Raw genomic sequence first — 11,316 nt, forward strand, 5'->3', positions numbered from 1 at the left:
TACATCGCCTTTCGAGACCAAACAAAACCTTTTAGTATTCCATACAGTACTTATGAAAAAAACTCAACCGGTTTCGATCTTTTCAGGTCTTTATCTAGAGGTTTACGATAATGACCCGAAAGGGTGGAACACCGGTTGGGTTTTCAATTTATACGATTTATACTGAGAGGATCAGTGTGAATTACAACGATTACAACAGTTTATTTTGTGGACCAGCGCTTGGCGACGCTTGGCGATGCTTCTTTGTCAAAGGCCCTGTGATTGGTTGTTTTCATCGTTTTCATCCTGGGACATCGGCTGAAGTATGAGCGTATGTATGAGAACCGTGAGAACTCCAAACGTGTTCGCGTTGTCTGCTCTAAGTTTCATTCGTTTCATTTCTTGCCGTTAACCTTTCCTCACTGAGGCTGAAGTTTGTTTTTACCCGTGGGAGTGGACTCTGGAGATTTCGGAGTTTGTTGACGATTGCACTTTGATTGGGTAACCTGTAGAATCTTTTATGTAAATAAATTATGGAATTCGTTCGATATGACTGTAGTCTTTTGAGCTGAAAGTAATGGATGGTAGTCACCAAGAAGTCTGTTTGTAATTGTTATTAAAAATTGAAACGACTTTCGTGTGAGAATGGATCACACCCATTGGAATTCATAAGCTATTTTTATTACGCAGAATCTATGAATAATCGTTAAAATGTGGTTCAATAGAGTATTAGTTCAACCATTCTGCGTATCTTGTTTGATAAATCGCAGCATAAAGACGTCCGATGTTGAGAACCTCATGCTATGCTCAAAGAGGGTGATCACTGCGTACAGTTTTTGTCGATCCTTTTTTACTCGAAGCATTGTCTTCAGTGAAGATAAAATTGACATTGTACCTAAAGACTTTTTCGAAAAACTTGGAACCAAGACTAAAGACACATATTTAGATATGGTCAGGATTTACGAATCTAGATCCCCTCAGAGGCGGGGCCACGTCGAATTCATATATGCGGCCCTCAGACACATGGAAGAGTTTGGTGTGCATAAAGATCTTGAAGCGTACAAAAGTTTAATAAATATTTTCCCTAAGGGTAAGTTTATTCCTACTAATCTTTTCCAAGCTGAATTCATGCATTACCCAAAGCAGCAACAGTGTGCTATTGATGTCCTACAGAAAATGGAAGATAATGGTAAGTAAATAGAAATATTTTTGTTGTGATTTTTTTGTGTTTAAGGGTGAACCAACTGATTGGTACCTTTGAATTAGTCTTCCCATTAATAAAGAAAATACACTTATTTTTAGGTGTTATGCCTGACCCTGAGCTAGAGCAAATACTAGTGAACATATTTGGGAAAACAGGACATCCCGTGAGAAAATACTGGAGGATGATGTATTGGATGCCGAAATTCAATAACATAAATCCGTGGCCTCTTCCTAAACCTTTGCCCAACGATAGCTTGGAGCTTGCTGTACTTGCCTTAAAACAAATGAGTAGTGTTGATTTACAGAGTGTTGTCGAAGTATTTCAGGTAAGTAAGCAGGATTTTATTTTATCATTTCTTAATGTAAAATAATTGAAGGACCGTTGAAGTGTATATTAGTGTGCTGTTGTGAAGAATTGGTTTGAATTCATGGATAAGTTTGTGATAACATTATAACTCATTGCTTTCACTTACATTATGTGGTAAAAATGTGTGTTAGTAACTTTTTGGTGGGCACAGTTATCTGGTGGGTACAGGTCATTCCATGTCAATTTCTCTCGAAAAATTAAGTTTACACATCCGCACCCCTTGATTTTTATGAACTTTGCATTTGTCAATATTTATTGTAGTTGCATATGCAGGAAACTTTTAATACTTTTATACTGAGTACGAGGGAGTGAGCAGTGAAAATCAAGTTGTACAGAAGGAAAAAATTCAATTCTCTTCAACATCTCCTGTGATTTCTCTACCACAGCCATTATTCCACACCTACCACTATCCTGCTATATAATAAATAAATAAATTTTATTGGCTCCAGGAGCTTATCCTTTGGAGCCTATTTTAGGAAATACATAAACACTCAGACTGAAAAAGTAATACATTAAAAAAAAGAAATCATTAAAACACTGGTATGATGATAGTGGACTGGTAAGCAAAGATAACAAATTCTTATGTTAATTCATACATTATCAGTCATTCATATTTATACTACTACTAGCCGACCCGGCAAACTTCGTACTGCCTAAGAATCAATGAACTACACCATTTATGAATTAGAATGAATTACACCATTTATAAATCAAGAGTGGCTGTATCATTTTTAATCATATTTGATTTATTATAATGAAATAAGGATACAAATTGATAAAAATACCTAAATGTGTATCAAAATTGCTTGCCAGAAAGACATTTTCTTTATTGAATCTACATAGGGTGGGTTGGAGCATGTTAACGAAGATTTTTTAAAATGAATTTTCTTACGTTTTAACTTAAGAAATTTTTGGCATTGTGGTGTTATAAAGCAGTTGATAAAATATAAATTATACGCATTCAGTTGTTGGCTATTTGTGTTATTAACCGTAAAAAATATTTTTAGGTCTTAGGCTATTACGTAAACTTGGCCCATTCACGGGGCAGGTTAACGCAACGCTAGACCAGCGCTTGACTGATGCTCAAAATCGTGTAAGAAAACCCCAATGAAGCAGCATTCGTATCAAATGACTTTAGGCGGGCCAATTATAGTATCTCTGTTTGGAAAAAATGCACTGCTTTATTTGCTACATGCATAAACACCACGGTGTGCCCTACACATTCAGGTTTAATGTCTTGCGTCAAGCACCTTCTGATAAACAACAGTTTTTGTTTTGTTATCAGGCGTGAGATAAAGCGGAGGAAGCTAAATAAATATAGCGGAGCAAAGCAGTGACACAGTGAGGGGGGTTTTCGGAGAATAAAACCCCCCCCCAAGAGCTCAGAGAATTCTTTTATAAAAATTTTGTTACTAATATTGGGGGAACGAATGAGTCACAAACAAAGCATATTTAACTATTCACACAGCCGCAAAACCCATCATTTTGAACGATTTGTATTAAAAAATGAGTGGGGGAGGGCCCCCACACCTCTCTCTTACCTTGGCGGTATTTCTATACCCTACAGACCCGCCAGTGTTAGCTGTGCCTACAACCCCCCTATCCTTAATTCCTAGCTGCGTCCCTGAAGCGAAGTAAGAAATACAGCGGATGGTTTACAGACTCTTAAACATACCACATATAATTGACCATGAGAAAATCATGGGTTTTCATTAGCACATGAGAACAAACATCACAAAAACTGAAAGACTGACTATGCAATTTGTTAATCCTTATCACGAATGCAACATGAATTGGAATTTGAATGCGTCTAAGCTCAAAAGGCCGTATAAGCTGGGATCATGGAATCTTCGGATTGAGAACTTCCTCATCTTTGAATTTTCCTTTGAGTATAGTCACGTGATTCACATTCATTATCAGTTTTTTTTTAATCACCAAACACGTTCCGTTGGATAGTTTTGGTTGGTTTAGGTTTTGAAAGATCATGAACACAGAGCCTACCTTTAGCTGTATTTCCTGCTGTGGTAAGCCAGGTACTCACGTCCAAGGACTTAAAATATTCAGATAGATAGTTGGTGACTTCATCTTCGTTTATTACACAGTTAAAAGATTTGAATTGATGCTGAGTACCAACTATTTGATCCTGATTTACCTAGTTTGAGACATCCACATCTTCGTTCTAGTCCGTCGAAATTGCTCGCTCAATCAACCATTTTAATTTTTGTGGTGATTAGTCATATTTTGGAACATTTTGTTGATGAGCTCACCTTCCGATGAAACTAATTTGCAAACATTCCGAGGAAGTGAAATCAAACGGCTCAATTCCTGAACAGGAACACGGACATTACCGATCTTACACGTGCACAACCTTTTTATAATCACCATCTTGGGGTGGGGTAACGCACAAGAGGGAGGGGGAACACGTTATGAACGGGAAAAAACCTGAGTTCCCATCCTCCCAAACTCACTCACACAACACTCATTATCTTATCTAATCAACATTCATCCCCACTCACGCATACACACTTTCCTCCACGGGCTGTGGTCTGGGGGGTGGGAAAGGTTAGCGGGTAGGGAAATGATTGCGCTGATTTAATGGCACCTCGTAATGGTGTTTGAACCATTAGAGTATATATCTATAAAGTGTCATCATAATATTCATATAGGTATCATGGCCTGAATGAACTGACATGAAGTTACAATAGGAGGGAACACTCAAAATTAAAAATAGGTTTTCGTTATTTAAAATCAAAAAGATATAAATGAAAAACACACACACCAAATTTTAGAGCTCAAATTTGATTTTTAACCGAGATAAGTAGCTTTGAAAGTCCGCTAGGAGCTTCGGCCATGCCCATGGCGCGAAACGTACTTCTATTGGCTGACGCCGTGTGACGTGTGAACCTCATGAATGTCGCGAGAGTAATGCTTGAAGAAGCCGTAAACACACTGCGTTCGTGGAAATAGTGGCCAAAAGTTTATCGTCATGGCAAAACACAATGTTAATTTTGTTCTGGCAGATACCAGAAGTGTACTGACATTATTAACAGGGACTCTGGACAATTTTTTGTCTCAAAAAGAATCATTACATTGAAATGAAACTTCTTAAGATGAAATGTTTACACTTTTGAAAGAGACAGTAATCACAGCAATTATCGTGGATGTTTTAATTTGTGGACTTACCATCACAAAATCCTTTACTTATTACTGGTTTTTAGTTTCCGAATGCAAATTGTGAAATAAATGAAGAAATGTGCTATAGCTATGGCTGTTTTCTTCCCCTCTGAAGGGAGGAAATTCAGGATTCTCTCCGTTTCTTTTAGGATTAGCATTCAAATTTCATTGGAACACCATTTTTTTAAAGCAGAGGTCTCGCTTTGGTCCACCTATGTTCCTGATAAATATTTAAGTCATTTTCGTACAATGAAAATTGGTAAACAATTGTCATCAAAATGAAAGAGTAACTCAGAGATGGGGATTTTTGCATGAAAATATCCGTAAGTTCACTTATATTTATATCAGAGTTACACGTACAGTCACTTTCAAAAGTTTTAGGACAAAGTTTGTGGCACCGCTTCTGCTTCTCAAGGAAATTTAGTATCCTATACTCCTTTCGTAGTTATCTGCTGCACTCCGCTTACATTCCGCTTGTGATTATATGCATGCACACAAAGGGACAAATTATTTTATACTGCAAATTTATCATTCCGCTTCTATTTATGTAGGGTGTAATGATTATTTCGTGAGCATTTACTGCATACTTGCACCGGTTTTTACCCTTAGTGGTTAAAGTAATTATTATATGATTTTTGTCATGTGACGGCCGTGACTCAGGTTGCCGCGGCGGCGGCCTAGTGAGCAACGCTTTGAGCTGGGATAGTGAAGATTTAGGGGTCAGGACTGTCTATCATAATTTTTTCTGCTCCTTTTCCTGATTATTAACAGGTTATTTATAATCGTAATTTCGCTATATTTGACATTATGCTTTTATTATTGCCGATGCGAATTTTCAAAATGAAGAGAAAAATGGTGGACAAAATCCTGGCGTTAGCATTAACGTACAGTTTGAAGTCTGGCGAAAGGGGTCACACATTATAATTTAGTATTTTTCAATTATTCCTTTTCGATTAATGATAGTTCAAACTATTCGCTAGTATTCATTCAGTACGCATTTGCCTTTGGTTTCTCTGTTTTGCTGTAAGATTAGAAAAGTTAAAAAAGAAAGAAAAGTTATTGTTTACTACTTGTTCTTCTATTTATAGAACTGGTGGCACCGGGAGTCAAATGTGCTTCTTTCTGTTTATTGTGAGTAATTCGATATCGTAGTGTTCCTGGAGTACAAATTTGAGATTATCATGTATTAGTTTGTACTATTTGACACATTACCAGGTTAGGGTCGAAGACCCTTTCCGTTACAGTGGTTGGCTTTTAATGTGCAAGATAGAAACAAAGAGTGAACACCAGGGCAAATATGCAGTAAATGCACGCGAAATAATCATTATATCAAACATAAATTGAGGTAGAATGATATATTTGCTATTAAAAAGTGAAATTTCCCATTGAGTGCGTATATATTTAAGGACATACGAAATTTTTGCGATGTGTGGTCAAAGACAACCAAAGGAGTAATGGAAACTAAATCTCTTTGAGAAGCAGAAGAGATTTACATTAAAATGGCCCTCATACATTCTATAACAGCCTATTTCTGAAGGTGCAGTCTCCGTGCAGCGTCACACCACCGCCTTCCGCAGTCTGGGTCGTTTGGCACGACAAAAAATACTTTTCTGGCATTTAGCGAGAGGTAAATTCACATCTCGGCACACAACAATGTACATAAGGTTTCCTCCCACCCATTTAAAATTCTCCATTTTATCTAGTATTTACTTATACTCGAAATAACGTATACGACAATGCACTCCTTATGCAAGCAATGCAGATATCATGAGGTTCACACGTCATTAACATGGCGTCGCACGAGAAATACGTTTTTGGCACGGAATTCAAGTTAAAACTTCAAACTGCTCTAGGGGTGAAATTATTCTGCGCTCAGTGGTAAAATTTGGTGAGAGCCTTTCTTACACCCATTGCTTTATAAATCAGACAAAATATTTGATAGTGTAATCCCTTCTATTCAGCTTAACCTTAAACTGGGATGAAATGTGATTACTACAGTTGCACCAGCCAGAGTAGTCACGTGTCAAGTAGAAGGAATGAATAAGAGGTATGAGAAAGAAAAAATGCCATGGCCAGAGATTAAAAAATTACTTTTGCAAAGAAGGGCTTAGTGCACCCTCGAGGAACATTTTAAGAAAGGGGATTTCTGATGTTTCACTTTCTGGTGGCAATGCTGTTTGGGAAGGTGAGGGTGTAGGTTGTGAATGGGGATAGCAATTGGCCAAACAATATGTTCAGTGGGCAGGTCCATTCTCTTCTGTCAAAACTGGCCAGCTCCACTGTACTGTATTTTTTAATGTTTTGGCAATGTCCCATGAACAAATGATTTCATATTCATGCGTATTCTTATTGTTATTCTATAAAGGTGGATTACAGAGATACATTTATCACCTTTCAGACCAAGGCTGTGGAACACTCGAATGAGGACACCTGGCTTGTTAGTGCTCACAGTCCAGTTCAGGCAGAATTAATTGAAAATCATTCAGAGAAATCTCCAATGTTTGTGGAGGGAGCTTTTCGTGTTTGGCTAAGAGACAAATCAGTCAATTATTTCATTTTAAGATCAGATCCTGTCTCAAAACCTCAGGAAGAAATACCGGATTATGATGGTCAGTATTATTATCTACTTATTAGTACAATAAAATTTTTTTTAGTGTTTTAAGAAGAGTTTTTCTTGGTGTATTAAATTGATGTATCTCTCTAGGTGTTTTCACCTGGAGAAAGACTGTATATCTGCTGGCATTTCAGTTGCTTCCTTAATTAAACTATGTTTATTCTTTTTAGCCAGCTTAACACCTGTTAATTCTGGTTCATATGGACGTATTGGCTACCTGTGTTCCAGTGTTTCAGGATTATCACCCTTGGTATCTTGTTAGAGCTGAAACATGCAAGGATTATATATGTTTATTTAAATTTTTGAAAAATAAGTATTTCAGTTGGAAAAAACATAATTTTTCTATTTTATCAGAAGTTGAAAATTACCAGAAGACTCATTTCCCCTCTCCCTGTCATCTTTTTCACCCTATTCCATGCTTATTCCTTTTCTTTGCAGTAGTTATTTTCTCCTTTTTGTTTTCACTGCCACATGAATTGTTTTTTCTTTATTTTCGCCTTTATTATTTTTTTCTCGAAACACGTCGACTCTAGTGTAATAAATTTTTATGTGGAAAGTGCAAAGTGTTTCACTTCATATCTTATTGTAGATATTGTTATTATTATACGTTAGAATGACCTAGTAGTCATCAAATTATATCATTACTATGCAATATTAGTTTTTTTTTCATTCAGTGGGTAAAGTTTCCTCTCAGCCCTAACAATATTTTCTGATATGAAATTTTGAGATCTGGAAAACTGTGTTATGGCCTGATGTTGGGCAGTTAGAAACCGGTATGGGACTGATATGGAGCCAGTAGGGAACCAATATGGAATGTATGGAATCAATGTGGAACCACAGTGACTGGGTATGGAACAAGTTGGTGACATGTGGAACTGGAAAGCAAGGAACCGATTGGGAACCAGTATAAGTTACGTATAACTCATAGGAAACAGATATGACTGGTTGGGAATTAATTGGAGTGGTAAGAAACAGGTGGAGAAAAGACTTGAGGAACACACTTTTGTGAATAGAATGGTGGTATATAATGTGACGGGCAGCTTTCACATTAGATCTCAGGGTGGGGTGATGTAGGAAAACAAGCAGGTTGAATTCGCGATTAACGAAACAGTGGTAGGGAATATGGAAACCTCTATTCACACATGCAACCTCAGGAACACATTTACAATCAAACGAGCAAGATTTATTTCCATGTCTGGTTAGTAGGGGACCCAAATTTACTGACAAAAGATTAACACAAAATAAATTCATGACCATGAAAAACAAAAAAAAAGTCATCAGTAAAGACTGAAAATCCACTGGCAATAAATATAATAACACTGTCGGATCAAGTTTTGAGTTTTTTTACGTAAAATACTGAAATATCATCAGCACACGGCAAAAGGACACTCTCAACGGTGGCGGAACGAAAGTTCAGTCTTTCTTAGTTAATTTGTCAAATTTGATTCGCTGATAGAAATAAGGGGGACTCAGAGGGATGGAAGTACCACCTCTAGTCTTCCTTTACCGATGACAGGGTTGGTGTTGCAGGCGAAGGTGCACTTGTGGGCCATGTCAGGCTTCCAGGCGTGGGGTCTGTGGCTGTGAAGAAGTGAAATTGGTTGGCCGATAACTTGGCCTGCCTCCTTCAGCGATCCTTGATGGAAGCCCAGGTTTGAGGCGCGTGTGTGAACAAAAGACCTGGCCGTTCATTGCTCATCTGCTGGGTGACAGTATGGTCTGACCCAATTTTCATGCTGGCTCGGGGATTCAACTCGACACCTCTTAAAGTCAACCGCTTCTGCTACATCAAAAACCCGCCCGCTTCTGCTTGCTTCTCTTCAGCCGTCGGAGAGGGGTAGGGAAGGGAAAAACATGTGATTGCCTCTCAGTATTTTACTTAAGTACTTCAGTGCCACCTATCTCACTTGTACTTCTTCGCGTGGTTAGCACACACTTTTGAATCACACAATACTTTTAAAAAGAAAAACATATCAGCACTTCGACACTTATATCTAAAAAACAAGAAAATGGGAGAGGAAACTCAGACCTTTTTTAAATGGAAATAAACCTTGAATTTAAATTAAAAAAAAAGAGCAATGCTGGCAAGTGCTACTGCCACAGTAAACATGGCTAGACGTTTTATGGGAATGATAAAAGCGTGAAATTAATAAGGATTCATGGATATAGTGGTCGACTGTTATTATGAAAATTTCATATGTCATGGGTATTGTATGGTATGGGTCTAGGAAACTGATTCTGCATCTTCTTCCTAGAGCTATCTCAAAGTATGGCATTGAACTTAAATTATCAGGATGCCTGCGGTTTACTAAACACATTTACTAAATCCCTTTGAACTCATCCTTCCATAAAAAAATTTAAAATTTTTTTAATGTAATAGGAATTTAGAGAATTAAGAGATAATATCCTAGAAAGTTCATATAATAGTCTAGAAAGTTCCATGGCTATGTAGGTATAAAGTTTCCAAGTTCCATCAGTTACTCAGATTCCATATCCAGAGCTCAGGTTTTATACCTGGAACACCTATTCCTATTGCATATATGTATTCATATTTCATAAGTTCCACATCTGACTTAAGTTTAATACCTAAAGCAGACGCTTCATGTTTGAAACATCCACTTGTTCCATATCAGGAATATTTGCTCCATAAAGGGAACCTATGTTCCATATCTTAAACTTCAGTTAACTATCTGGAACCAATGTTGAATCTGAAACATCCACCTATTCCATATCTACCACTTCAATATCTGAAACCTTGGTTCCAAAGCAGTTTCAGGTCTTGCTTTGGTTTGGAGCAAATTGATCATTTTTGATTGGGAGGAGAATGATAAAAATTTGACTTAATTTATTTGATGAAAAGAGTTAGTAGCTGCAGAAAATATGTTATCACCCCTCTGTGGAATGTAAGACAATATAGTTATGTATTAGCTCAAATGATCCAGAAAAATTGCCTGAGCTAACTTTTATCTTTAATTTATATTTTGTTCTTCAGATGTCAGTGGACTAAAAACCCCTTTTGATGAACCCATAACTGAATCATCAATCCAGTTGATGCCTAGTGTACATGAACAAGAAGAGGGAACGATTCTTGGAATGTGTGCCTCTGGTACTTCAAGTAGATCATCACTTCTTTCCTGGATTAGAATCCTCCAAAAAAATAATCCACGTCTTGTAACAATACCAATTCTGTTTTCTTTGCGATCACCAATTGGAGAAATTATACCCATAAATCAGGAAGTAGGAGATAAAGATTCAAGTGACAGAAAAATATCTAGTTGTGAAAAAAGTGAAATGTGTGATAAAGACAAAGTATGATATTTTTGTAGCATCTTGATCCAATTAAATTATTCATAAAGAAAATGCATTTTGAAGACTGCTTTCGATGATGTGGATATTTATTTTTTCCATTGCTCCAAAAAATTGCTGATTTTTTTCTTTTATAAGTTTTGGTCAGTGAGTGAAATCCAAATCCAGTGCTGGTTTTATATTGCTCCTCTATTTTCCATTAAAATTCCCTAATGGCAATAGCAGTGGCAGTGACATGGTATGTAGCTCAGTGAGTTTGAATGTTTGGTTACTGACGGAAGCGTCCTGGGTTTTAATGACTGTTTAAGCCTTTGGATGCGTGCAATATATGACATTTACGATACGAGGTGGCTCATAGCATGGAAGTGGACCCCCTACCCTATATGTGTGAAATTCACATGCCTGACGCTTAGTCAGGAGTGAGCTCAACCCTCACATTTTCAAATAAACCTGTGAGTTGAAGGACTGGCTGAGTGAGTGATGTTAGGTATGCTACAACTGATTGTATTTTGAGTTGATCTCTTCAATTAGATGAAATGACAGTTGAAATTTTATTGGGGGAAGGAGGGAGGGAAGATTCTCCCTTCCCACTAGTAACATACGTAAGGTGAAGAAGTAGGAAAGTAATGCAATGGTTTTCAGTCAGTTGGTAATGGAAAAATAGAGCATTGTG

General features: G+C 37.2%; 1 protein-coding gene across 1 annotated transcript; it reads left to right on the forward strand.

The window, feature by feature from the left end:
• Positions 1–291: 291 nt before the first annotated feature.
• Positions 292–10,697, forward strand: LOC124160438 (evolutionarily conserved signaling intermediate in Toll pathway, mitochondrial). The gene is made up of 4 exons (XM_046536292.1): positions 292–1,168; positions 1,282–1,508; positions 7,122–7,332; positions 10,330–10,697. Exons 1-4 carry the CDS (start codon positions 691–693, stop codon positions 10,650–10,652), a joined length of 1,239 nt encoding a protein of 412 aa, XP_046392248.1. The 5' UTR covers positions 292–690; the 3' UTR covers positions 10,653–10,697.
• Positions 10,698–11,316: the final 619 nt, after the last annotated feature.

This window comes from Ischnura elegans, chromosome 1 (assembly GCF_921293095.1).
Source record: "Ischnura elegans chromosome 1, ioIscEleg1.1, whole genome shotgun sequence".
Taxonomy (NCBI): Eukaryota; Metazoa; Arthropoda; class Insecta; order Odonata; family Coenagrionidae; genus Ischnura; species Ischnura elegans.

What these genes read in the sequence shown, in the direction of transcription:
- LOC124160438 (XM_046536292.1), top strand. Translation starts at nt 691, where the DNA reads ATGTGGTTCAATAGAGTATTAGTTCAACCATTCTGCGTATCTTGTTTG. An exon ending in ACAGAAAATGGAAGATAATG is followed by an intron (nt 1,169 to 1,281) that starts GTAAGTAAATAG and finishes ACTTATTTTTAG; the next exon opens with GTGTTATGCCTGACCCTGAG. An exon ending in GTGTTGTCGAAGTATTTCAG is followed by an intron (nt 1,509 to 7,121) that starts GTAAGTAAGCAG and finishes ATCACCTTTCAG; the next exon opens with ACCAAGGCTGTGGAACACTC.